This window comes from Balaenoptera ricei, chromosome 4 (assembly GCF_028023285.1).
Source record: "Balaenoptera ricei isolate mBalRic1 chromosome 4, mBalRic1.hap2, whole genome shotgun sequence".
Taxonomy (NCBI): domain Eukaryota; kingdom Metazoa; phylum Chordata; class Mammalia; order Artiodactyla; family Balaenopteridae; genus Balaenoptera; species Balaenoptera ricei.
Window position 1 is genome coordinate 157,127,032 of NC_082642.1, and position 27,597 is coordinate 157,154,628.

Genomic DNA, 27,597 nt, shown 5'->3' on the forward strand with positions numbered 1-27,597 from the left:
CCCCCACCCCCCCCCCCCCAATGCCGTGCGGTGCTCTGCCTTTAAAAAGAAAACAAGAGAGCCACGTACATAACATGTTCATTCCACGCTGAGACAGGAGCAGAATGATTTACTCCTGGAATAGGCCATGTTAACTGAGGATCTGGAAATAAATTCCCAACATATGTGCTTCTCCAGTTCACCAAGACTGGGGTTGAGGGTGGCAAGGCATTCAAGACCTTCTGAATTTCAAAACATCGCGTTTAGAAGAGATGATAAAATCTAAGATAACACTAAATTTACGTAACGACTGAAACAGTGCTGAACCGAAAAAGAAAATAAACGTTCTTTGGCATGAGACATTGTTACTTTAAAATGACCAATTATTTTGAAAGAGAGAGCTTTTTCTGGATGCAGAATAAAATTTAGATCTCAAGTACAGATAACGACATTCCCCCGTTGAAGCGGGAAAGGAAAGCAGGATTTGCAATTCAGTAAGCCATAATACACAGCATCCCTCTCCTTCCATCCCCCCTTCATTCAACACTGTGCTTGGACCAGGGCTACCTGTCCAAGAAAACCTAAATGAGGAACAGCACAGAGCAGAAAGGTGCCTAAAGTGATTATTAGGACTAGTTGGAAAGGGTTAATGTAAATGATTTAATGAGTGAACAATTAATGGAGTCCAAAAGGCAGACTCAAGTAACCAGAAAAATTCTCTTTCAGCTAATTTAACATTTTACCCTAATTGAACACCATCGCCTGCAGCCAGGGCTGTGTGCCGGGCTGTACCCAGGGAGGAGCACTTTCTAGCTCTGTGTTAATCCCTCCCAGGCGACAGGGAAGTAAGCCCTGGTCACTAGAACATCTTCCTGGACCTTCACAAAGACCTGGGAGAAAAATGCAAGGGCCAAACAAGGTAATACGTGTGTACAGGTTTCCAGTCGCAGCCTTATTTAGCATTCATTATGCCAAGAGTTTAAAAACACAGAGCTGATGCCACATAATTGATAATTCTCACAAACTTGTATTACAATGAACCCACTGCAGTCAACCAAGGAGAGGGTCATGGGCCATACTGTCTGGGTAGATCACACAAGATCGCATATGTACCCTGATCTGCTTTGACCTACATGCTTCTTTCTAATTTCTTCTACTCTCCTCCCCATTCATGCATCTGGCATGATGGAAACTGTCTAGAGCCAAGAGGCAGGTCAGCTCGGTTTGAAGCCTAGCTCTGGCCAAATCCTTTTCTGTCTTATTGAAAGAGGTCCATTTACATCTCTCTTCCCTCTCATCTCTCACACAACACTTTGACAGGTGGTTGTCAAAATCCTTTCCGTTGCTAACAGTCCAAGGTTCCAAGGCTCTGAGGCCTGAATCCTCCAAATGTAGGGTGTCTTTGTCAGGAATGTGCTGAGGTGGGAAGGTGAAAGTTTGTGGAGGAAGGTAATGTGGGTTGGGACAGATAAGTGAAGTTCCCTACACGTGACCGAAAATATAAAAGGAACTTGGGTAACAGATTAGAGTCATAATATATATGGAGAAAAAACAAAACATCATCTTAAAGTTAAACCACAGACCATGAGCAAAGATAAAGAAAGGAAAAACAAGAGTGGGGTCTTTGGGTAAGGGGCACAACGTGGCTGGAGCCCACGTCCTTCCAGGGTTTACGCCAACATAAACATCAGTGACTTCAGGGGACTTCCCTGGCGGTCCAGTGGTTAAGACTCGGCACTTCCAATGCAAGGGGCTCGGGTTCGGCCATTGGTCGGAGAACTAAGATCCCACATGCTTTGCGCACGGCCAAAAGAATTAAAAAAAAAAAAAAAATCAGTGACCTCAGAGGTTTGAGTGTGGGAACTAGCACTAATCTCCTGATTAAGCAATACGTTCTCTAGAACATAATAATAGATCATATTTTATTATGCCTTTAACTTAGTAAATTGCTTCAAAATCTATCAATAATCTAGTACAGCAAATATCTTTAGTCCAACGTAGCAAATGTGTTTACTCTAATTTCTTGAATCATCTTCACTGTTTGGATACTGTCAAGTTGTCATTTTTGACTTTTACATCCTACCGGTCAGGACACTTTCAGTTGTATCCTTTTATCTCTCTTGCACAACCCTTACTCAGTCCAAGGACTGATCTTCTCACGCCACTGGTCACTACAGCAACAGTCCAGCTAAATTTTTACCTTCCCACTTTCCCATCATTCCTTCATGCCGCTTTCAGAATATCTTTCCAGAAACACCATTCGACAAGTCACCACAGAAGAATGTAAAAAACAGAATCATTCTTTTTAAGAAGAGAAAATATGGAGTAAGAAATGGAGGTCTTTCCTTAGGAGATGTCTACTTTAATTAAAGGAAAACGGCAGCAAATTGCTTGGACATTCAGATGTGTTGCTGGGAAAGCTAAAAGACACTGTGTATTTAGAAGTCAGAGGACTAAAATATAAATCCTATTTGCTCACTAAAAGGGTCACTGTGAAGGTCTCAGGTAACACTAAATTTGACTAGGTTATAAATTTGATTAAGAGTAAAGACCATTTTGTTTTCCTTGACACTCCTCATGTAGGTGGATAAGGACCCTCTTCTGGTCAAATCATCTTAGCACAGATTTTGCCTTTACTCATTCTATCTGCAATGTGAACCTCTATGCGTGCACAGGTATCAAGGTCTGTGAAACGTACTTGAGAAAATTATGGAAATCATACAACATGGCTGGTGTTAGAATACCAAGAGGTCATAAATGATACCTTTTATAAATCTCTTCATTTCATTCATTCATAACCAACAGGGAACTCACTGTCATCTTTTCCTGCCTCAAACTAAAACCCTTTATTTACACGTTGTAAAAACTTAGTGCCAATTCTGCAGCCTCCGGACCACAGCTGTTTGCCACAAGTATGAATCCCGTAGAAGTGCTTCTGACCATTTCTAAATGCCTCACTATATTGTGAAACTGAATTTTCCCCACTCAGCCTTGCTCCGAGAGTCTTTGAAGGCTTCTTGTTGCAGCCTGAATTTTGCTCCTCAGTCACCTACAGACCCATGGATCAGTCTCCAAATTTACAATACTCACCCCTATTTCCAAGCCTGCAAGCTGCACACACACACACACACACACACACACACCATTCCTGCCAACACCCTGCCCATTCCTCAACTTGCTGTCCAGCACTGACCTATGCCCTGTAGGAGTCTGCTGAAGCCGCTCCTCTTCCAGGAAGCCTTCCTTGGTTTCAGCTAACAAAGCTTGCTCCTTCTTCTTTTTTTAAATTAAATGTCTTTTCTGAACCGTCAGCAACCCACTTTTTAATTTAACTAAATTAGATGACCCAGTTTATCTCCTTATTTTATTAGTTTATAATACCTCCAATTTAAAAACACCTTGTATATGTCATGATTTCCCAATTAAATGGCCAACTCCTTAAGGACAGAAATCTTTATACTTTTCTTACCTTATTCCATATCCCCAAAGGGCATAAAGTAAGCGTAGTAAATATTTTCAGGTTAATTAAGGAACAGTCTCCTTCTCAGAAAGCCCATTTATGCTTCAACACATGTTTTATGTTTATGCTGGTTTTATGTTCAGTCCTTAGTAACACTGGTAACACTCTCGCTAATGATCAGCCACTACAGGTAATGCCAGTCAGTCGTGATCGCAGCTTTTACTCCTTACTCCTCATCTCAATTTCCAGTTTTGAAAACACAACTCTTTATCAGTAAATACAAAAGCAAAGGAGGTTTTAATAAACTTATAAGAAATAATGTTTAATGTAAGGACACAGAGATTGAGTGTGTGCATGAACCAGTGCAGGTAGTGAGGACAGAAAGGAAGAAATAAAAGGAAATGAAAAAAAAGAAATAAATCATATAAGAAACCCTATAAGGTGCACACACAAAAAAATGAGACCGAGAATGCATAATATGAACTGAGTTGTAGATTATTTTGAGGTTGAAGATATACTAACTTGGATTCTGCTGAATCTAAATTTGACAAGTTTAAGAGACTTTGGAAACTCACAACATGGAACACAGTTTTTAACTTACATTTTTAACCCCATCATAGATTTCTATGGTGCACAGTATATAAATCAGAGAAAATGGATGTTCTGGTGATGACATTTTAAATTTGTTGCATGCTAAGGTTAATTTAGTTGCATTGCCTGACAGAAATTATGAATCTCCATTGTGGTGATTACCCCTTCCTTTTCTGGTGACTTTAGAACCCAAACAGGTTCTCACTAAAGGGAACCAAAGTTTAGCTCAATTACCTATAAAGTAATGCATGGTGATAGCTACAGTGGAACCTTAACCCAAATTCACTGTCAATTTTAAATTTTTGTATATTTTACTTTCCAAAGAGATACAAAAGCTATGAGAGAGTAAATTTTTTTAATTTTAATTTGTTATTTAATTTCTTAACTGTTGATTTAAGCTGATTAGTTAATCTTTCGGGGTGTGCCCTCTGACTGTGGTCCAGTTTTCAGCATCTCTTGGGTTATGTTGTGATAACTAAGCGACAGAATGGCTCTTATCACATGCTATAAAATCCCCTGTCAATGATTCCATTCTGGCATAGTTTGCAGACAGGCAAATTTCATAGTCTCAAGAAAAAAGGATTGAAGTAAAGTAGTATGGGCAGTAATTAAGCAGACATGGCTGTAAACCTATTTATGCCTTTAGTTTACCAGTAAGCTCACGAAGTGAGATGCTCCCATGGGGATAACCTAGACCTGACTTTACTCAGAGTCAAGCTTGGATTGTCCCCATCCATCTCCCTCTTACCCCATCCCCCCACTGGTACCCGATCATCCACCACCATCCTGGTGGCCGAATGCTTCCTTCCTGCACCACTGGAATAGCCTTTGGTTACACGTCCACTGAGGCTCTCTACTCTGCAAACTTCCCTGTGCACCAGAGCCAAAATAATGCATCGGCTGCTCACATGACATTGAGACCATAGTTTTAACACATAACTCTTACATTAAATTTATTTGAATTTGAACGTGAATTCAAATGCATCCATATTCTGCCCCCTGACCCGTTTTCAGATGTATCTTCCCCTATGATGTGCACAGACACTTAATGGAGCTACTACATGTACCCCACCCCCATCCAGGAACCTCTCTGCTCCTGACCTTGACTCTGGCCGATCTCTCTGCTGCCCACCTTGTCCAATCAAACACACACACATCCTTAAAAGTCCAGTTTTGAAACCTCCTTCTCCTTGAAGGCCTTCATAAACAATGGGAAGTTGCATCTGCTTCCATAAACGCTACAGAACTTTCTCTGTATGTCCAGCATGGCAATCATTACCATGTCCAGCCTTTTTATAGTTGTAAACTTGTCCCATCTTCCTTGGGACTTTGCCATGACCTATAAAACAGGGAATGGCCTTATTTTTTGCACAGTCCTCAGTATAATGATTTTCCATCATTTATTCATTCAACAAATGTTTATGGAGCAACCTACATGCCAAGCCCTGTTCTAGGATCTGGAGATACTGTGGTGGACGATACAAAATCTCTGATTTCTGGGAGCTTATAGTTTAGTGCACATAATAGGTGCTCAGTAAACATCTGTTAGAAAATTGCTGGACCAAATATCTTTGTATTTCCCAAAATACTTGTGTTATTTCTATAATTACATAGCTATTTGATGAAGATATTTTTAATCAAGATATTTTCATTGTTATGCCTCTAGGAATGGATCAGACTTGAAAATTCTAGGGCATAGGCTTGCTGACCTTTCAATAAATATGAGCATCCAGATCTTCCACATGAAGTAAACCTGGCATATGGGGAGGGTCTGTCACTCCATCAGGAGGGAAAATAAAAATTGAATTAAAGAAAGAGCAATGACTTCAGGCCGATAAGAGTCATAACCCTCTAAACATTCATTATTTAATCATTTATTCAGTAAATACTTATTGGGCATCTGAAGTCTTTAGTAACTCTTCTAGGTGCCCACAATGCAGGAGTGAGCACGACAGTCAAGATGATAAACCAACAAATAACTACATTATTCCAATACTCATTGCTACTATGAAGAAACACACAGCACAGCAAGGAGAAACAGAATTATCCAGGAGGCCACTTTATTTTAGATCAAGTGGGAGGCCTCTCTTAGGAAGTGATATTTGGGCAGAGGACTGAATGAAGGGAGAAAACAGAGCATAAAAAGGTCTAGGGTAGAGCACTGCAGGAAGAAAAAGTAGTGAGTGAAAGTTGTTGATAGAGGACAAGCTCAGAATGCTGGAGAAACATGCAGAAGGCCAGTGTGGCTGAAGTCGGGGGGAGTATGATGTGGGCAGCCAGACTCAGATCTCAGAGGGCCTTTTAGGTATAGTAAGGAACGCTGGGTTTATTTTAGGGAAGACGGGACACCCATACAGCCTTTGAGCAGAGGAGTGGCATGACCTGATTTATCATTTAAAGAGGTCCCTCTGGCTACTGGGTGGACCTCCAACTGCTGAGAGCGCGAGTGGAAGCACACAGACCAGTTGGCAGGCTGTTGCAGAGACCACTCGAGGCAAGCGAGGAGACTGGCTTGAATTGAAGTGGAGTTGGATGAAATGGTCATATTCTGAGGGCAGAGTCAGTAGAACATGCTGGGGGGTTGGATATGAGATGTGAAGGAAAGAGAGTAATCAAAGATGACCCCAAAGTTTTCATCTTGAGCAGAAGATCTCTAGCGATGCTCAACTTGGAGGACAAAATCCTGAGAGAGGAGCAGGTGTGGGGAGAAGGATCCAGGAATGCTGTTTCAGACAGGTTAGGGTCCGAGAGGCCTGAAAGATCTCTAAAGGGAGATGTTGAATATGCAGCTGGATTTGAGGGCCTGAGTGTGAGCTCAGTGGGGAAGTCCTGGATAAAGATGTGAATGTAGGGCTTCCCTGGTGGCGCAGTGGTTGAGAATCTGCCTGCTAACGCAGGGGACACGGGTTCAAGCCCTGGTCTGGGAAGATCCCACATGCCGCGGAGCAACTAGGCCCGTGAGCCACAACTACTGAGCCTGCGCGTCTGGAGCCTGTGCTCCGCAACAAGAGAGGCCGCGACAGTGAGAGGCCCGTGCACCGCGATGAAGAGTGGCCCCCGCTTGCCGCAACTAGAGAAAGCCCTCGCACAGAAATGAAGACCCAAAACAGCCAAAAATAAAAATAATAAAGAATACTGGTCAGAACATGAGTTTAAAAAAAAAAAGATGTGAATGTAGGTGTCATCAGCATATACATGATATTTAACGCCTCAGCCTAAAGTAAGTCATATAGAGAGGAAGTGTAGTTGGGAAAGCAAGGGGAGGGGAGAGATGGGGAGAGAAGGGGAGAGAAGAGGGCTGAGGACACAGCCTGGGGTACTGCATCATTTATCATTTGACTAGAGAGGAGAAGTTAGCAAAGACAACCAGAAGCAGAAACCAGCGCGGCAGAAGGGAAACCTAAAGAGCGCGATACCCAGGATGCAAGCAAAGGTGTTTCAAGGAAAGAGTGCTCTGCAACGTCAAAAGCTGCTGAAAAGTCAAACAAGATGAAGACTAGAAATACAGAGGTCACAGGTGACATGGTCGAAAGCAGATTCAGTGGAGCCGTGAAGAGGACGCTGATCGGAGAGTATCTACGAGAGACAGAGGTGAAGGCGTAACAAGGACTCCGACAGCCCTAGCCCAACTGTGCCCAGACCAGCTGCGTTGATTCCTGTCTGCAGTCAGACGAGCACAGAAATGGGCATGTCGCTGCAGCTCTCAAGTGTGTGATCTGCACCCTCTGTTCTCGGTGAGTGGGGCACAGACAGCTCTGCTTACTGTTGAACCCCCGCGGCGAGCGGCGTGTGGAGCAGCCTGTGTACTCGGCGTGTCCTGCAGGACTTCACATCCATCTGCAACTGACGGGAAACTGAAAAACCAATCCCGCACCTCAGCTAACTTGAGAAACACTAGTATATGCAGCTCTTTCCAGTGGTTTCGCTACAAAGAGTGTAAGAGAGTCAGGGAGGTGAAGGAAATGGCGACAAGAGTGGGGTTTTTTGTATGTCAGTACGTTTACGGGAGAGATCGCCTGCTGCTGGTGTGTTACCCGGAAGAGAGGAAAACGGGGCGATACTTGAGGATGAGATCGTAAATGTGAAGGCAAAGTCGTCACATGGATGGGACATGATGGGATTCTGGACATGGGTGGAGGTCTCGGCCTTCTACACAGACAGGCCAGTGCTTCCACCGCCAGGGGAGGGAAGGCAGTGCATACGGGGATTGTGGCGTAGCACCTGAAATTAAGGTTCAATGCTAAGTGTTGTCTCGACATCTGGCAAAATGGGAAGGGCCTCAAAAGGCTTATCCGCTAGCTCCCCTCTCTCCCTCTACTCCCACAAAAGTCCCCTCTAAACGACCCTCCTTATCAAGGGACCAGGCACAGTGTCTGCTTTTTCCTAAGTACCAGGCATTAGTTTCCTGCTAGCCTGTGGAACTATTCAAACAAGCCAATCTCATCCTCCTGCAGGAACCAGGGGGCACCTCACCCTAGTGATAATACAAAGCTCCTCCCCCTGCCCCTGGTGATTCACTCTGTTCCCAAATGCAACCCCCGTGTGGCCCTGCATAGCATGGTGTCCTCCTCACCTGGGCTGTGAGTATACACGACTAAAATGCTGCTGTCATTCTCACCTGCCCGGGAGCTGGCGTTCAGTCACCCCCATAACTAAATCCCTCCCTCACCAGTGGGGTAAGAAGGGAGCCATCAAAACAGGTATAGACATAAGCAGGCTGATAAACTGAGTGTGTGGGGAGGGAAAGAGATATTCCAGGAGTTTACTTGAGTCTTCTGATATCTTGCTCAGAGAAATGAGGTCACTGACTGAGAGTCTGGAAAGGGAAGGGGAGTTTGAGGTTTGGGGAGGAAGGAGAAGGTGTGAAATCCTCTTTCCACAGGAACGGGAAGCAACAGGGCAGTCAAGTGGGACTGAGCGCAGAGCTAAGGGCTCACTTGGGGTCTGTGGTCACAACTTAAAACGAGACCAATCGGAAGGGCAGTGTGTAGTTTCTGCAGTCCAGCTCCCCTGCTCTGATGACGCAGCGTATAGGCTGTCTTGGGTTTCATCAGGTGGCTCCTAAAGTCTAAAGTCTCTGACACAAGGGGAATCTGGGGCAGACATGCACACCTGTGTGAAATGGGTCAGAGCGGAAGCTTGCTGGAGCAAAGACACACAGCAATGCCAGCCGTCCGCTGAGGCACAGACAGGTTCCGAGATCACTACAGGGCGTAGCCACCTTGCATTGTCCACTGGAATTTGGAAGGTTTAATTTTTAGTCCAGACAGCATGGAAGTAGACACAGGACACAGGACACAGGACACATGCTGCGCCTTGGGAAGAGAAGGTAATCAGTGCTTCGCAACATGGGGCGGGCGGCAGGTGCTTGGTGACATTTTGGTGGCTGAGCGTCCGGTCTCAGGAACGAGATTCTAGAAATGTGGTGATTGAAACAAACCGACCCTGACACTTCCAAAACTGTGCTTGCACTGTCACATTCTTCCAGTATCTTCCTTCAAAAAACCTGATGAAAGCATTTTTTGCTCTCTGGCCCATTCCCACTTTCTGGCATAACTCATATTTCCAGCTCCCCAGAACAACTACTGCCACTTAAAAGAGCGGGCTTCCCTGGTGGCGCAGTGGTTAAGAATCCGCCTGCCAATGCAGGGGACACGGGTTCGAGCCCTGGTCCAGGAAGAGCCCACATGCCACAGAGCAACTAAGCCCGGGCGCCGCAACTACTGAGCCTGCGCTCTAGAGTCTGCGAGCCACAACTACTCAAGCCTGCACTCTAGAGCCCATGCTCTGCAACAAGAGAAGCCACCGCAATGAGAAGCCCGCGCACCACAACAAAGAGTAGCCCCCGCTCGCCACAGCTAGAGAAAGCCCACGCACAGCAACAAAGACCCAACTCAGCCATTAGTACAAAAATTAATAAATTAGCTCAAAAAAAAAAAAAAAAAAAAAAAGAGTGTGTGTGCTCAGGAGCCAGCCCAGATATCAGGAGCTTGTCAGTGGATGAGGACCACATGGTAGCCAAGTTCTGGAACTAGATGGCCCAGGGTCAAAGCCTGCCTTCACCACTAGCTGGATCTATGACTTTAGAAGAGTTACCTCACCGTTTTAAGACTTGATTTCCCCCAAGTGTAAAATGAGGATAATGTGAACAAGTATCTCAAAGACTCGTTTGAAGATTAAATGAGATGATACAATAAAGCACTTAGCCCAGTTCCTGGCACATATTAAGAGCTCAATCAGTATTAGCAGTTATTATACTCACATGCATTCAGCGCTCCATAAAAAAGGGACTCTGTAGGCATCTTCGTAGCCATAAACTTCAGGTTACTTACTTAGCCAGTAGAGAAGATGCCAAACATCTTTTAATCTCTCTTCAGTCAGGCCCGCCTTGGGACCACAATCCAAGGTTTAAGATATGGCTAATTGGACAGGATTGCAGGAAAATTCCAAAATAGGGGTCTAATGGGGGATCCAGGCCATGACTCGGCTAGAACCTCATACTAATGAACCCCAGGCAGTGTGTTTAGTGCAAGGAGGTCACCCAGACAATAAACAGAGCTCCATGACCTTGCAACCACCAGCTAAGGGAAGCCTAGGCCATCCCACCTCTGAGCGCTCACAGAGCTGGTTCATCACACCTGGACAGTGGAATTTCCTACACTCCACAGAAGACAAATATGTCATGTGTGCAAAAGTGGTCTGCATATTACCTAAATGTCAGAGAACAATAAGAATGTCACCACCACATGGTACATATGCGCACACACACACATGCATGCACACATAGGTATTACTCTTATCATAAGAACTTCCATTCAAGCTCAAGAAGTAAGACAGACGTCTAAGTAGTATTTTCTAAACTCTTCAAGATATGTGTCCCATGGATACTTCAGTGAAATAATTCAGCTGCAATGACAAGATTCAGATGTGTAGGCACAAAACTGATTTGTGTCTTTTTCATAAGAGCCTCAACTGATAAAAAACTTGCATCTAATTTCAGTCTCCAATTCCCAATTACAAAAACATTTTTTATTCTATATTTTGGCATTGAGAAAATCGTGTTCAATTGAGGACAAATGAAATATAATGCAGGGAACCCTCTTGCACTGTTGGTAAGAATGTAAACTGATACAGCCACTATGGAGAACAGTATGGAAGTTCCTTAAAAAACTAAAAATACAACTACCATATGATCCAGCAATCCCACTACTGGGCATATACCCAGAGAAAACCATAATTCAAAAAGACACATGCACCCAAATGTTCATTACACCACTATTTACAACAGCCAGGTCATGGAAGCAACCTAAATGCCCATCGACAGACGAATGGATAAAGAAGATGTGGTACATATATACAATGGAATATTACTCAGCCATAAAAAGGAACGGATTTGGGTCATTTGTAGAGACGTGGATGGACCTGGAGACTGTCATACAGAGTGAAGTAAGTCAGAAAGAGAAAAACAAATATCGTATATTAACGCATATATGTGGAATCTAGAAAAATGGTACAGATGAACTGGTTTGCAAGGCAGAAAGAGAGACACAGATGTAGAGAACAAACGTATGGACACCAAGGGGGAAAAGCGGGGGTGGGGGGTGGTGGTGGGATGAATTGGGAGATTGGGATTGACATATATACACTGATATGTATAAAATAGATAAGTAATAAGAACCTGCTGTATAAAAATAAAATAAAATAAAATTCAAAAAAAAAAAAGAAATGTAATGTACTTAAAGATAGACACACGATTTAAACTTGGGGGTTGGGGAAGACCCCACCATGTAATATGAATGTAAGATAAATGTTATCCTCCTCCAATTTCACTCTTAAACACACCAACAATAGAACATGATACCAGGAAATAGTTCCACCACTGAAGTGGATAAAAGTTAATTAACCTGTCTCTTACTTACTTAACTCAAATAAGTGAATGGGGGTCGACAAGGAAAAGTAAATGAGTTTTCCCCGTTTACACACTGATTCTTAAAAGCTGACATTCCGCTTTCTCAAAACAACTCTTTATTGCTCAACTTTAAAGCAAATTTAATGTCATTATTTTCAAAGTTTAAAAAAGTCAAGTGAATAAACGTGCTTTTGTTTGGAAGACTTGGGGATGCCAATGATGTGGAGTAAACAAATCTGTGACTTCAGACCACGTGGGCTCAAAATGCTGCGATCGAATCACGGGTCCCATGGACCTCAGGCTGATGATCAGTATCTCCAAACCCTGGCCTCAAATTCTGTAAAACTGAGATTAAAACTACTTATTCGTTCAACTGTTTGAGGATGAATGCAGGCCATATATCGGTGTGGGTTTGTAAACAGACATGGACTTAGGCCTCATTCTGCCTTTTAACAGCTGTCGGATCCATAGCACCCACTTAATCCCACCTTATTTACGATGGTGATAACAATACCTACCTTCCTACAAAGCTTCAAGCATTATAGGAAACACCATGGACACTTAAAGTAGTACCTCGTATCTAGCAATAAACAATGTCAGCTATTATTATTGACATATTGTCACTATTATTACTAATAAACATAACTGCTGCATATAACATAATAAGCCAAGTGCCTGCACACTTTAGATGCTCAATATGTGTAAATTTCCTTTTACTCTAATCCTTTTTTTATGGGAAGAATTGCAAGCAGAATTTCTTTCTTCCAAGACAAATTTCTTTCTTCTTTCTCTCAAATGACACTGTACAATTTCTGGAGTAGGGGGATGTGAAAATTTAAGCAGGTATTTACTCCCTACATTAAGTAATTCTTATGGCCCAGCAGTTCTTAGGGGGAGGTATGGGGGACCAGTGATATATAATATCATCTTCTGGCCCGTTCTTAAGTGAAAGATGCCATAAGTTCCAGCGAGATCAAAACACATGCACATTTTGATAGGGAAAAAACAACTATACATAGCCTAAATACTCACATTTCTGGTAACCAGACTATCCCATTATATTAATGTAAAGGGCAAAAAAAGTGAAGGGTATAAAGAAAAATCCAATCATTACTAAGCTCACTGAACCACAAAAATGAGCCATGGTAACCTTTTACCGTAGAGTAGAAATCCATTAATAACAACACTGCCATCCGTATTTTTCACTCACGTTCTTTCCCACACATTCGAAATTTTCTTATATCAGAAAGCATTTCATAAGCATTTAACTCAACAAACCTCAGAGTCACCCGAACTAAAGTACCCCTCTTGGAAAAACAATCTCACTACGTGAGCTCAGGGATGAACACCACCACCCTAAGCCATGTTGTTAAAACACAAGGCAAACAAAACCAAAATGGTGGACTCCTTTTTTAAGGACATACACACTTGAAATAAATGCAGAGACACCCCTCCAGGACTACCACAGACACAAGAGGCTTGTGTTCACAGGACACATGGAAAAGAGAGAGAAATGCAAACAGGGAAGTCTCCCTGAGAAAAAGGCTGGCGGCCTTTGCAGCCACAGAGCTTCCTTCTCCAAGTTTCTCTGCATCTAATATCTTCAAATAACTGGTGCTTTCTAACCAGGGTGTCCATTTCCCAGAGGCCTCTGCTGTCCAGCCTTTGCCTGGGAAAGCAAGTGACACAATATCCCCTCTCCCTTTACCAGGCAACAAAGAGGATTTGCACTGCCTTGAAAACAGAAATCAGCATCTTCAGGATGAGCAGGCCTCCCTCGGCCTGCAGCACAGGGCACTCGGGCACAAAGTAACCAGGCGGGAGAAAATGCATCCTGAGCAGTTAGCACACAGGATTCATCGAAGTATAATTTAACCGTCTGATCCAACACTAATTAGCATAATCATTTGAGGGGAAAATGGCTGGAGGAACCCAGGAACACCTTGGTATCTGTGCTCTTGGTGACTGATGAAAAAGGAGACACACAGATTGGGGATTTTTTGCTTTTTGTTCATGGAAAAAAACAGTAAATAAAGCTCAAACAGTAACAAGCATCACCAGCTATGGTTTCTGCAGCCAGAGGAGTTACAACTGAGATTCGGAAGAAACATCTCGCCTTCTCTCCAGCATCCACAGAAAAGCACAAAACCAGTCTTACATTGCAGCAGCGTGGCTCTAAACTATTTAACTTAGTGTTTCTCAACCTCAGCACTACCGACATTTTGGACCAGATACTATTTGCCGGTCGTCGGGGGCTGTCCTGTGCATTGCAGGATGCTGGGTACCCTCTCGGGGCCCCACCCACCAGTGATGCCAGGGGCATCCCCTTCTCCCCACAACCGCGAGAACAAAATGTTTCCAGGTGTTGCCCAACATCCCCGAGGGAGTGGAACGGCCCTGGTTAGAACCCTGTTTTAACTGAAGAACACAATTTGCCGGGAGCACGAAAAATGATCAAATCATAAGAGGAGGGAAGGAGTCTTTTATTCCCATCTGCCAAAAATAATGAGCCTGAAATAATAATTCCATGGAATTCCATGGAGTTTACTTTATATCTGATGTCTTTGTTTAGAGCTTTATAATAACCCATAACACCTATGCTTGTGCAATCTGGAAAAAATAATTATAAATACCAGCCTCTCCCCATTCAGAGATTTCTAGAAAGACACAGCTGACTTCCAACAGGCAACCCCTGAGGGGGACACCCACGGGTGGAAAGAACACCATCCCTTGCTTCCAGACTTCCGTGTGTCCTGAGCAGCTGGGGAATCACAGCAGAGTCCCTCCACCCGCCCACATCAGGGCAAACCACCTGTGACTTAGGAAATTAATAGAGGCATAGAAGGCCTCCAGACCCCAGGGAAATATCACTTTCTTCCTACACTCTCACTGTATGCATGGAAGCCCTGATATTTGCTCCCAGTTCCTAAGGAGGGAGAGAGGAAGGTGTAAATGATGACAAGTGAATAAATACAGAAATCCCCTCCGTTTCTCGCAAATGCATCTCCACTACCAAAAGATTCATCGCATTGCCTTAAACTGCCTTGGCCATTAGTCGGACGGTACCTAATAACATTCATTCTTATGGAGAGGTGTTGGAAACCTAAGGGAAAAGCACTCAACACTTACTAAAGTATGCAATAAATATCTTCTATGGGTTAAGGTGATTTGTTCTAATAATAAATGAGTCACACAATCTCTCATTTCTACTTTTCTAAGGAAAGTATTTAACCATTTACAATTACTCACAGATCTCTCAAAGGTGGAAATACTTATGACCTTTCCATGGAGGACATATGGAAAAAGGCTGCCCTTGTCTGCTACAAAATTTAAGAGAGAGAAGTCTGTGCAAGTGGCAGAGGCCGTGAAAACTCCAAATCAGAGAGGAATTGTGAGCTATTTTAAACGAATATCTTCTTCTACAAACCCCCTTTGGCAGAGCTTATAACTTCTGAACACAAAGCCCTCCCCGCTTTTTAAAGGAACAGAGGTGCAGGAGCCCTTTGTTGCACAGAAACAGCGTCTACCCTAATTCAAGGACTTATGAGCAAGCAGAAATTACATTTTTTCAGCCCACAATGTCTTTCATACCATTTTTCTTCTAAAGCTAAAAATCAAAACAGCCGCTCTGAAAGAATAACTTCTATAGTGAATCACAATAAAATCGCCCAAGGATTATAACATCCAACTTGTTTCAAATGCCTAGGAGGGAAAGTTATTTTTAATATTATCTAAAATAGGATCTCAGGACACAAAAAGTTATTTTTAAGGTTCTGAATTTAGGCCTCTCTCCAGCACACGTTCGCGTCTATTTTAGTTCAAAAAAATCAAGGACGTGGTGTTTTGAAAAGATTATTCCGCCACTAATAACTGTCCTCAATTTTATCATACATATGACAAGGCCTAAAATGCATATATGTCCTTATATGCCATTTTCTCTTTTTATGACAACCTAGCATTAACGACAATACTTCGTATGATAAATACAATCCACCTGCGGTCATTTACCTAAAAGAAAGGGGCAGAGGCCAAGAAAAACCAAAAGAGCAAACAATCCCCAAGCCCCTTATACCTGGCTTTGGAAGGAACTTGTGCACTGATATTGGAAAGAAGACATGTGTAATGTTCCCAGGTTGGCATCCAGGCAAAACCTCAAGCTGCAAACAGACCTGTATTCCTGTCCTGTCTATCCTGCCCTAGTGCCTCTCTTAAGCTTTTCCAATATAATAACCCAAACAGTTTCCCACTATTGATCTCTTCCTGGGAGGAATGTGGTTACATCAAGGTTCAGAGGGCTTCTCTGCCAGGACTCCAGCTGCTAGCAAAGAAGGGGTCGATTTGAGAAAACACAATAGGACCAAGTCCAACAGCAAAGCACGTGCTAGCAATAAACCTGGATATCAAATATGCTAAAACAATAAGAAAAAATTATGTACGTGTATATACACACACCTATATACATTTGGATACAAATAAGCATAGGTATTTGTACAGATATATATACAGATGATTCTCAACGTACTAGCGTCCAAATTAGAAGTCCCTGGTTGGGATCGCACCTCCCTCTACTCAGGGTCTTCCCTGTTACCAGCCCCTGCCACCAACGTTCCCCAAATCTGCCCAAATCCTTGTGGCAGTCAATGAAGCCCTAGCCCTGCATATATATATATACCCTCTCAATAAATCACTACTCAATATAGAGCTCCCCAACAGCGCATTGGGGTCTACATGAAGCTTTACGGGGTCGACATTCTAGCTACTGTCTGACCCTCTACCTCAGCCAGGGGCTGGGCAGCCTCTTTCCAAGTCTGTTCTATCCAGAGCTGGATTATGCCACCCGGATCAGAATAATAATACAGATACTTCAGCCATGCATACCCCAGAGCTGCAGAACCAGACCCTCTGGTGGTCAGAACTGGGAAACTATAAAACAAACAATAGAAAAGATCACATGAGTCTTACGCACAGTCAAGCTGAAGGACCCATGCGGGAGGGAAAAGATGGCAAAGGTACATATCAGAATTAGACCTCAGGAGCTTTGCAAACTACAGCCCGTTCCCAATACAATGCCAGCACTGAATCTCCTGTGAGAGGCTCATGAGGGGAAAAGCCTTCCAGGAAAGGCCCTACTTCTTCCTCCCTGACCCGGCCCACCTGGGCTTTAAGAACCAGTGGCCCTGATCCTTAACTGGAAGGTCCCGACAGAGGCATGGTAAAATGGAACACGGTTCAAGGCATCAACAGACTGGCCTCCAGTCAGCATGCCTCCTCCTTCCTCCCCCTCACACTCCTGCTGTCCTGACATGGGGTGGCTCCTTCCTCCCTATGCTTGGTCTTCCCATAAACCTTATCTTCCATGGCTTCCAAGCATCTGATACCACAAAGGCCTACAGCGTATTCTCACCTTCCCATCCCCAGAGACGGGGTGATGGGGCTATGGGGCTATGGGGCTATGGGGCTATGCGAGTGGGGGAAGACCGAGGGGTCTCTTGCGACTACAAATCAGGGGGAGTTGTGGCTGGTGATATGAGATCTCCTAAGACATAGATGAACTGACCACTGATCAAAGTAATTACCCAAAACAAATACCAAGATCACATCTAGGTCAAAATTCTTCTACCCATGTTTATACATATAAATATCCATCAAGCCTATAGTAAAACAGGAGCCACCAAAGATTTAATAGCTATTGATTTTGGTGAGTCGTAATATGCATGTACACGTCTGGTAATTAACCATCCTATTCACTTTCTGCTATCATGTCAAGGCACCAGACAGACCCCTGCTAACCTTGGCTTTGCCAGCCTGAATAATTTATGAAAGAAGAATTCTGTACCTTAGAGGGCCTTTCATACGTTTTACACATTTCCTTTCACTGGCCAATGAAACAGACAAATGGCTACCCTTTGCAGGAACTGGCCGTGACAAGTTCCAGGAGGGGTGATAAAAATCACCACTGCACCCTCTCTACAGTGCGGAGTTTCTCATTTGACTAGTAAAGTCCGTTGTGGTTGTTGAGGTCTTCAGCTCACCCCTAAAGTCTCACACGTGATATTACAAAGCACTGTTATTTCTACCCTGGCAGCTGCAAATCGGTTATTAAGAATGCTCTACAGCCAATATTAAGAAATAAACACTGTAATTAAGAGGACTGGGACTTGGGGTTTTTGGTGTCTTATGGGAACTCAAGATCAAATTATGCCACAGTGGGGCTACTGTGGAGAGAAGAAATGAATCTCAAGTTTCTCTGATGAGAAAGTATGTTTATTCAAAAGCTTCCACAGTAGAGCTCAGGTCTTTACATAAAGGGGAAAAAAAAAAAGAGTAAAATTTAAAAACACAGCAAATTGCAGTGGTTCTAATTATCTTCATGCTTTGCCTTTCTGTAACAATATAATTGTAAAAATTCTCCCATTGTCCTGAAGTCCATGCGATGAGTGAAAAAGCAGGTCTCGTGAGAAAAATCAATGCTTTATTCAACATTAGGAAAAAGAAATCAATGGTAAGAGTGTCCACTGCCATCAGCCATTTCAAATGACATGGCTCTGCAGGGTGTGACACAGGCCACCTCGGTCAGCATCCAATGGACCCGTTCATGCTGGTTCTAACCCCAGCTTAACATAGCCATCACTCAGTCCCATGACGATGCAGAAGGCACCTGGGGACCCTGAGGTCATCAGAGTCTTCACTGGGAATGTTATTACCACTGTTGTTTTGCAGAAGCATCCAATAATTTGAGATTCAGGTATCTAGAAAGAACTATAAACTGACTTCACCGTATTTAGTATTTATGCACAGTGGACACCAAGACGAATGGCTTAAGTTTTGTGTAAAGCCAAGCTTAAAACTGCTTCCTGGTTCATCATTTTCATATTAAAAGAGGCAAGGCTCATATGAATCAAACTCTGCAATAAATTAGTTCAAATCTCCTTCCACCACCTCATCAAACCTGCCTGTTCCACAGTCTAAGGAGACTGGCTACAAAACAACCCATTGCATAGATGGTTCTTCACAAGATAAAAGGAAAATGCTTTGCACAGCATCATCCTTTGGGGTTGGTCTGGCTATTGTTCAGATGTGCAACCTGTACACCAGCAGCATTTCCATACAAATTCAAGGATTCTACCCTTAACAGAAAATAAGGTGCACTTGGGGCCAGTAAAACCAAAATGTTACACTGAATAAACGCAGTCCTAGGAAAGAAGACTATTTCATTCCTAAGAGCAAGTATGTTCATTTTTCTTTTGTCCAGGAACATTTAACGTCAATCAAGCAGCCTGGACTGGCCAATTAGAAGAGTATATGTCACAATTTTTTAAATCTCCAAAATTTAATAACTGATTAATATAGAGGAACCTATAATAATCACAAGATCCTAAATGTGAACACTTAGTAATTGCTCTACTTCAAACATGCATGCAGATTCACCCTCCCACTCTGTGCTGTTGAGCATCTTCAGGAAAGACAATGCTTACTGCCAAGTAAATATCTGTGGCAGCCCTGCAAGTTCAACATGCTCCCTTCACTTCATTCCTCTGTTCAGACCTACCGAAGCCCAGTTTCCAAATAATACAGCTATTGGCTCCGCACCCTCACCTCCCAAGTCTGACATGGACTTAAGCCCTGAGAGCATTTCAAGAATACTCTGCAGAGTTCAAAGCGATTTCTCAATATTTCCTCAAGGGCTGTTATGCTTTTATTCTCCTCCAAAAAAAAAAAATCTCCATGGTCCTGGGGAGGTAGGGGAAGCCAGCATTTCGTATGGAGGTGATCTCACGTTTTCAATTTTTTCGCTTTCCCAGCCGCTGCATTTAAAAACGGCTTTCTATAAATAGGACTGCTTGCTCACTCTTAAATCTTACTCACTGTCTTCTGCGTAAAAATAACTTAAACAGGGATGCAGGCAAGATTCATTAATCCCTGTCATTCTGTCTCCCTACGTAGTAGCCTCTTTCCTTCTTCTTATCTCATCATCTATCTGGTCAGCTCCATTCATCCCTCTCTGTTCCACCGTGATATGTATTTCCATAACCCAGGGGGCTTGAAGACCAAAAATTAACCCAAGTGAATTATTTTTTTAAAATAATAAGTACTGATAATATAGAATAAAGACAGATCTCCAAAAATCAAACGATGATAAATACTGTAAGCTCCAAGACACCTAATTTGATTCTCGTATTTGATACAAATCACAATTTTAATGGTAAAACATATGCCTTTCATGTTACTTTGACGAAGGAACCAACTTACAGTTGGTTCTGCTGGAAAATAAGAAAAAAAGATAATGATGAGACAGACACTCATAAATCAACAGAATGTTTAAGAAAATATTAATATGATTTTTTAAAGATGATGAAGGCCTAAGAAACTGAGCTTCGTTGTGATATCCTTGGAGGCTCTTTGATGAAGAAATGAATTCCCAGGAACCCCTAGGGGAACTTATGTGTTGGTGTGATGTTTCTGACTGGCTTTCAGAACGCGACAGGGTGTTACACCTTGTAGAGGATTTTCAAATCGTGCCAGTTAGCAGCGTACACTTGAGAACAAGGGGTCCAGTGCATTTATTCACTTATTTCCTGTGACGTTTGACCCAATCCAAGTCACAAAGAACACCTAAAGCAATTATAGCATTGTTACGTAACTGTGATGAAGGCCCATCACATACTCCAAATGTGAATCCGTTTTGCAAAAGAGAAGAAAATGCCCCCAGAAGCATTTCTAGAAAATGAGCATTTCTACAGCCAGGGAGTCAGTGTATCAGACAAGACGGCAGCGGCCACACTGCTGCTTACGTGCGTGTCTCGCAACGGTTTATACAGTAGAATGAGAGATGGGGCAGACAAGAAGCTAACCCGGCAAGGAAGGATAACACAGAGGCAGGAGACAGGGGCAGATGGGAGAGAGGAGGGGGCGAAGGAGGGGAGGAAGGCTCTGCCCATCATCCTGTCGCTTCTTTCTGTCAGTCAGTGAACATCTGTTTCCACCTGCCCCTGCACGCATTTTGCTCTGTGCGATGGACACACCCTGGCATGGCAGGAGCCTCGCCTTCGGACCTTGCCATCCAGTAAGGGAGGCAGTCGCTAGCCAAACAGGCACCAAATAAACACAGTTACAGATTACTCTAGACACTGTCAAGGAAATGGCCAAGGTTTTAGGAAACCAGATAATGCAGGAATCTAATTTGGGGCGAGCAGGTCTCTGAATCCAGTCCTTCCGAACATCCCGATCAGAAGCTGTCTAACCTCTGAACCCAAAACTGGTTATCCGCACCTGCCCTCCTGCCGCCTGGGTGGACGCTGTGCCACCGGCCGAGGAATTCAGAGCTGCACAGTGGGTACAAGTCGGGCTGCTGCAACCTTCCATTCCCCCTGCCTCATCTTAACCCATAAATCCAACAAGGGAAATGCAACTTTTGAGTGTTTTCGTATTTTCAAAACATGAAACAAAAAAAAAAGGAATAAATATGGGGGGAGGGGCAGGAGAAGATGAGAATTTAAAATGAGAAATTCTGTGCCCGGCTCTGTGGCATGTGAAGGATTAACACCTGGTCCAGGCGAACAGGTGCTGCTCGGTTTGTCCGGGGGAGCAGGACGAGGTCCTGGGCCGCGGGGACGGACGGCGGAGCGCAGAGGAGCGGCGCGGCCGCCTCGCCCCCGTCCCCGGCAGCGGCGGCGAAGCGGGCTGGGCCTCCCGCAATGACATTGGAAGGTCAGCCAATCAGGCGCGGGGCTGCTTCCGAGCGGCCACCTCCGCCGAGAGGAGGCGCCCGCGGGGCCGGGCTCCCCAGCCAGTGGGAAGGGAAGGCGGGATGCAAACGCACGGTCCGCGGGCCCACCAGCCGCGGACACCGCCTTTCCCTTTCTCTGCACCTTCGAGATTGCAACAGATTGCTGGGAGCACCGGCCTCCTGGGGAAAACTGGAAACAAAGACGGCGGACCCTGCCTCGCCGGCCGTAGCCTTTGCATTCGTGGCTCCTGTTGGGCTGAACTCCGGGACCCGGGAGGCTGGGCCCGGCGAACTTGAGAAGCCGCGGGGAGGAGAGCCTCCGGCCGCCGCGCCGCGCAGAGCTCCGCTGCTCGGAGGCGGCGACTTCGTCGGCCCGCTGAAGGCTGGCTGCACCAGTCTTGTGAGGTTTGCCGCCCACTAGTGTCCTGTGGCAGGGACACAACTGACATGAAGGTAGCACCGCCTCACCATCTCCCAGGCCGCCGATGGAGCTGGTCCCGGGAGCCAGCGTGCGCGACAGCGCAGCGCCAAGAAAATGCCCAGACACAGCGCCCTCCTGCGAACGCCCGGGACCTCCGGCCGCCCCGCCAAACACCCAGGGGACCCAGAACGCGGGAGTGCTCGCCTCTGGAAGCGCTGCCGACTGCTCTGCCCTACCTAATGCTAACTGTATTATTTCCACTGCCTGTTAATTATTTATGAGGCGCATTCATAATCTCGGCCGTAGGATTCAGCTGATTTTGTGAAATTTGGATGCCATAGTTTTGTAAGTGCATCCACTGAGAAATCCATCGTTTTATTTTTCAAACATAAATTTCCAGTCTCCTTCAGTGTTCTTAGGTTTTTATAAAATGACCCTCCCTGGGCTTTTCTCTCTCTCCTTTACGTGGAGTCTCAATGCCCATTGCATTGAGTCTCTTTATGAAATACTCATTGCATCTCATCCCAGACACATCAGTGATAAAACACTTTGACAGCTACACGGAGGTCCAGGAATCAGGGATTTAGATTGGCTTTTTTTTTTTTTTTTTTCTTGGTCACAATTATTTTCCCCTATCAGCGTGCTGTACTGGACCAGTTCTGCCCAGTGAGTCACTGATTCACAGCAACAAACTGCGGTCACACCAAAGTGGCATTCAGGAGAGAGTAAGAAGTGGAGAAGGATCGGCTGGCATTTAATAAAGGTCTGCATGGCATTTTGTTTTCCTACACAGGGCATCTTGTAGGGGCACCCAAGCTTAAGAGACCTAGAAAATTTTTATGAACCCTATAATTCTGGGGTGGAATTTAAATCTCCTTAATAAAAATAGGAGAGGGAGAAGTGGGGAGCAAGCCCTGGAATTACTCACCTGATAACATTTTTTTTACTTCCACATATTTACATGAATTAAATAAAAATCACCTTAAAACCCTGAAGCTGCATTTGCACTCATAAATGTCTGCTCCTAAATTTAAATAAAATGTTAAGTTTGCGGTACGTAATTCCCTGTGGAGATGACAGGGGATGCAGAAAGGTGCTGCACAGCCCACTTTCTTTTTGACAAGCACCCTTCTCTCTCCCAACACCCACCCTCTCTAAGCTCCACAAGCTCCCTGAAAATGGCAAAGCGGCAAAGCCCAGAATTGCATGGCTCAGGAAAGGATGATGTCAGGGACCTATGTGTACATAACAACAGAAATCAAGGATACTAGCAAAAATGTATTATATAGAATAAATCTGCTTATTAGGCCCACCTATGCTTTTAACAAGAATTGTAAACTAGAGTATTCTCATCAGAGTTAAAGTCAAAAGAAATTGTGATAAAACACAGTGCAGTGTGATCCCATCCCAAGGAAAGGCTGTGAGACATATCTGCACATATAGGGACCCCCATTCCCTTGCACAGTAACTGAAGCTCCCTGAGAGTATTTCCAGAACATTGCAGGACAAGTTGACTGCTTTAAAACATGATGACTCCACCTGATCAGGTGAGGTAATTCATTCAAGGATTTAACCCATGAAGGGACTGTTCTCTGATTTCTATGTTTTACCCTGAATACTGTCTGCAGCCTGTCCAGCAACCATGCTTTCATTAAGAAATAAATGTACATCCCATTACATCAGTAGGAAAAACGCTGTTGTCTACCGTTAAAATGCAGATACAGTGTGGGCTTCTTATTTTATGAGTACCCCAAAATATCAAACTGCATAATCTTTTACAATTATATATTTTTAATCATGTCAGACGTTTTGATGTTTCAGGCCTAGCAGTAGTCAGTTTTAGAATTCATAGATTTTTTATCACATACATTCAGGAATTTTTCAAAATTAAGGTAGACCAAAATATGGCATTATTGAAAAAAAAACTCTCAATTTTCTTCAAGTCTCATTCAGATAGGTAAGAACCATTTAATTTCACATTTTTGAAATATGGTCCTATAAACAGGCATCATTCCAAAGTGGACTCTTATTTTATTTTGACATGACTATCTATTTTATGATCCTTTCCACAGTATGCACTGAAATCATTCCTTGAAAACTCTTTAAAGCCAGTTCCCCCCACAAATGAAAAGAATCCAAAGCTCTACAGTCAGGCCATTTTTTTTTTTTTTTAATGCTTCATCATATAAAGAGAGGGCCATTTTTACATGAGATTCCATATCCTTATGGTAGATAGGATCAGAACATGTAATACAGCAAAGTAAAATATTCATTTGCATGTACAATCTATATCTCATATTGTGAAATCTACCTGTATTCATTATAGTATCAATAGTGGTGGTTATCAATCAATTTTAAGGGTCCTGAAAAAGGTGTAAGAAGATAATGCTCTAGGACTCAGTATAAATGCACATACATAGCCTTTGCACGTATTTTCCACAGAGCAGATTATTTGAGGTTTTATACAATTTTCTCACTATATATGACTCTATCATGATTATTTTAGTAAAACTGATTCAAAAAAAAAAAATAGTCACACATTTTAGCATCTCTGTTTCAGAGACTGTACCAGACCTATTTCTGTCACATGTAACTATGAAACTGTAAAACAGATACCAATTGACTGACAATCAGAAGCACAACCTCTTTCCTCATCCTGAAATACATACTTCCCAATAGGGTGGAAATTATGTTTCATATCCCATAACCCAGGCCCTTCTGAGAAGCCCAGAGATGTACGCCCTGACAGGTGAGACAGGCCATCAATGCTTTGTGGCGCTGGAACACGTATGTGAGCATTTTTACATTTTCTCTGAGTTCACATTAGAAAAGCAGCATAAAGGGCCGACTTTCCTGACGCATCACCACACATTAGCTAAAGCAGATCTATCCCCCAAGGTAAATTCCCGCGAGGCTGCAGAAGAGGTATAGTGCCCTCTGGGAAAGATGGGTGTCATGTCAGAACTTGTTGCAATTCTTTCCTGCTAGGAAATCTCAAAATGAAAGTTTTGAACACTTTGCTTTAGGTTATATTAGAGAGCAAAGTATCATTTTCATGTTAATTTCAGGATTTCCTTCTTGCAGTGTTACCTTTCCTTAGTCATCTTTTTTTTTTTTTTAATTTTACAAAGTTTATGCATTTCCTCTGGCCTGTCGGTGTGTTGATTCTTTAAGTACTATCTTGGTAGGCAAAGAAAATGCACCTCTGTGCAGCTAACACTCAGAGCTGCCCTGTGCATCTTCCAGGAAAATCTTACAGCCTCCCCTTGGCTTCTGGTATTTTCTCATAAGGGCTAGATTTCCTTCCTTTCTCTCTCTCCCTCTCCCTCCCTCCTGGGTAGGGGATTCTGCTTAATGGTTTAATTTTAACTATCAGCAAGTCATACATTTTATGCAGATTTGTGTTCCGAAATTTGAAATGGGAATTCAAGCTGTAGCTACTCCCAGGCAATGCCAAATGATGACAATTTCCTCTCATTCCCAGATGAGAGGAAGCCATTCATACATGCGAGTTCATATTTACGCGGTGACAGGCAACCGAAGGTGCAGTCACACTTACTAATTGGATCTGACTCAGTCAAGAGCAATGGCTTTTCAAATACCCAGGAAGAAAGCATTTCAAGATATAATATTGGATGGACATGAGGAAAGGAATGCTATTTGCAATAGTCACTGATTTCATTTTTACAAGTATACAGGTGTTTTAAAGAATCTGTCAACATTTCAGATGATGTAATGCTTATCAGTGCCTACGGTGCATATTTTTACATAAATGACTGTGGGGATTCTGTAGTACCAAGAAGGGGGGTGGTGGTGGTAGAAGGACAGATCTTTCTTAAAGGCTTTTCTTGCTGCTGGAGATGAACTGCAGCAGAATTAAAGCACATGTTTTAAAAGCTTTGAATCTGAAGGCAGACGCTCTTAACTGACCCCTCCACCTGCCTGCACTTGGAATGTCATGTCCCTTGCAGGCTGTGGTGTGCCAAACTGGCGATCTTTCCGTCTCTCTTCCTCTCAGCAAACCCGGTTTATTCTGAATGAGGTAGCTATCTAGTATAGGAGTTAGCTCGGAGCTGTCACTTTGCTAGGTAAGCGCCTTTAAATGATTACAGAGCAATTTTTCACCCGTCCTCTCTTCACTGCCTCCTCTCCTCCCCGAAGAAATATAAATAAGATTTTTAAAAAATAAAAGCCTGCAAATTTCAACCCAGATGGACGAGGAAAAGGGAAAGACTTCAACCGTGCATCCAATCCCCCCACACTCCGGTCAATACAAGAAATGAAATTCATCTCAAACCGAAAGGCTCACCATTCGCGAAGCTCTGGAACAAGGAGAGAGCCAGTATCCACATGCCCCTGCTGCACCCCGGCCTCCCGCGAGCGCCGCGCCGGCCTCGCCCCCCGCGCTCCGCCCGGCTCCGCTCGCTCGCCACCCGCCCGGGCGCCGCCGCCCGCCCGCCGCCGCCGCCGCCGCCGCTGCTGCCGAGCCGGGCTCCGGGGCGAGGGCTGCGCTCGCCGCGCGCCGCGCTCCTGCACACCTGCTCCCGGGCGCCGCGCCCAACGCTGCGGCCAGAGCGGGCCGGCGGGGCTGCAGCCCAGGTGCGCCGTCAGCTCAGCGGGCCGCCGGCAGGTCGGCAGGTGGACGGAGCCGCAGACGCGGGCGTGAGCTCATGCCGGGCGCCCGGCGCCCCGACTGCGCAGCAAGCGGCCTCCCGCGCGTCGGCCCTCAGCCTCCGCATCCAGGCAGCAGGCGGGCGGGCGGGCTCATCTTTCCTCTCCTGCGGCCCGGATCACATTGATCCCTCGCTAACCTTCCCTGGCTGGGAGGCGGGCGGGCGGAGCGGAGCGGAGGCGAGCGGGGACCCCCTCCCCTGCCTCTGGCCGCTGGGGCGCTCTGCAGTCTTAAAGCAGCAGCCGAGAAGTGGAACCGAACTGGAGGCAGGACCGGAGAGAGCGCAGGCACCTCACAGCCACGCACAGTCATTGGGATGCATTTCTTCGAGGTTTAAATAATCATTTCAACAGCCCATTATTTTTAGTTATTTTCTTGCCAGTTGCTAATAAGATTATGGCCAGGGGTGACTATTCTAGAAGGTTGCCAGATAAGCAGAGGTGACCAGGAAAGGGCAACAGTTTTAATAAAATGTGCAGCTGGATTTAGCTTTCGTATTTACTGTCATAAAAGTCCAGTTCATTTGCCTAGAGAGAAATGCAACTTCCAAATCCTGCTGTTACTATAAAGATCTCTATGGTTTCACGGGCTAATTTTTAATTATCTCAAATACATGGTAGACTGCAAACATAGGCAATTCTAATTTTGCTCTCTGAATGGTGCAAAAAAAAAAAAAAAAAAAAAAAAACCTGATTAAAATTGCTGATAATTTGAGTAATTCCAAACATATAACCCATCCACATTACTGTGAAAAGCCAACATGACAACATTTCCTGAATGTTCTGTATGGTCATTGAAGTCGTAATAATATCTAAATAACACCTTGAAAAAGCGCATG

The 27,597-nt window shown here is 44.1% G+C and overlaps 1 protein-coding gene across 1 annotated transcript in view; it reads right to left on the minus strand.

The window, feature by feature from the left end:
• Positions 1-27,071, minus strand: part of DSCAM (DS cell adhesion molecule) — a 740,935-nt gene extending 713,864 nt beyond the window's left edge. Inside the window, exons 1-2 of the mRNA XM_059920026.1 lie at positions 26,963-27,071; positions 26,397-26,675 (exon numbers count right to left, since the gene is read on the minus strand). Of these exons, the coding sequence (XP_059776009.1) occupies positions 26,397-26,675; positions 26,963-27,071 (388 nt within the window). The remainder of the gene's footprint in view (positions 1-26,396; positions 26,676-26,962) is intronic.
• Positions 27,072-27,597: the final 526 nt, after the last annotated feature.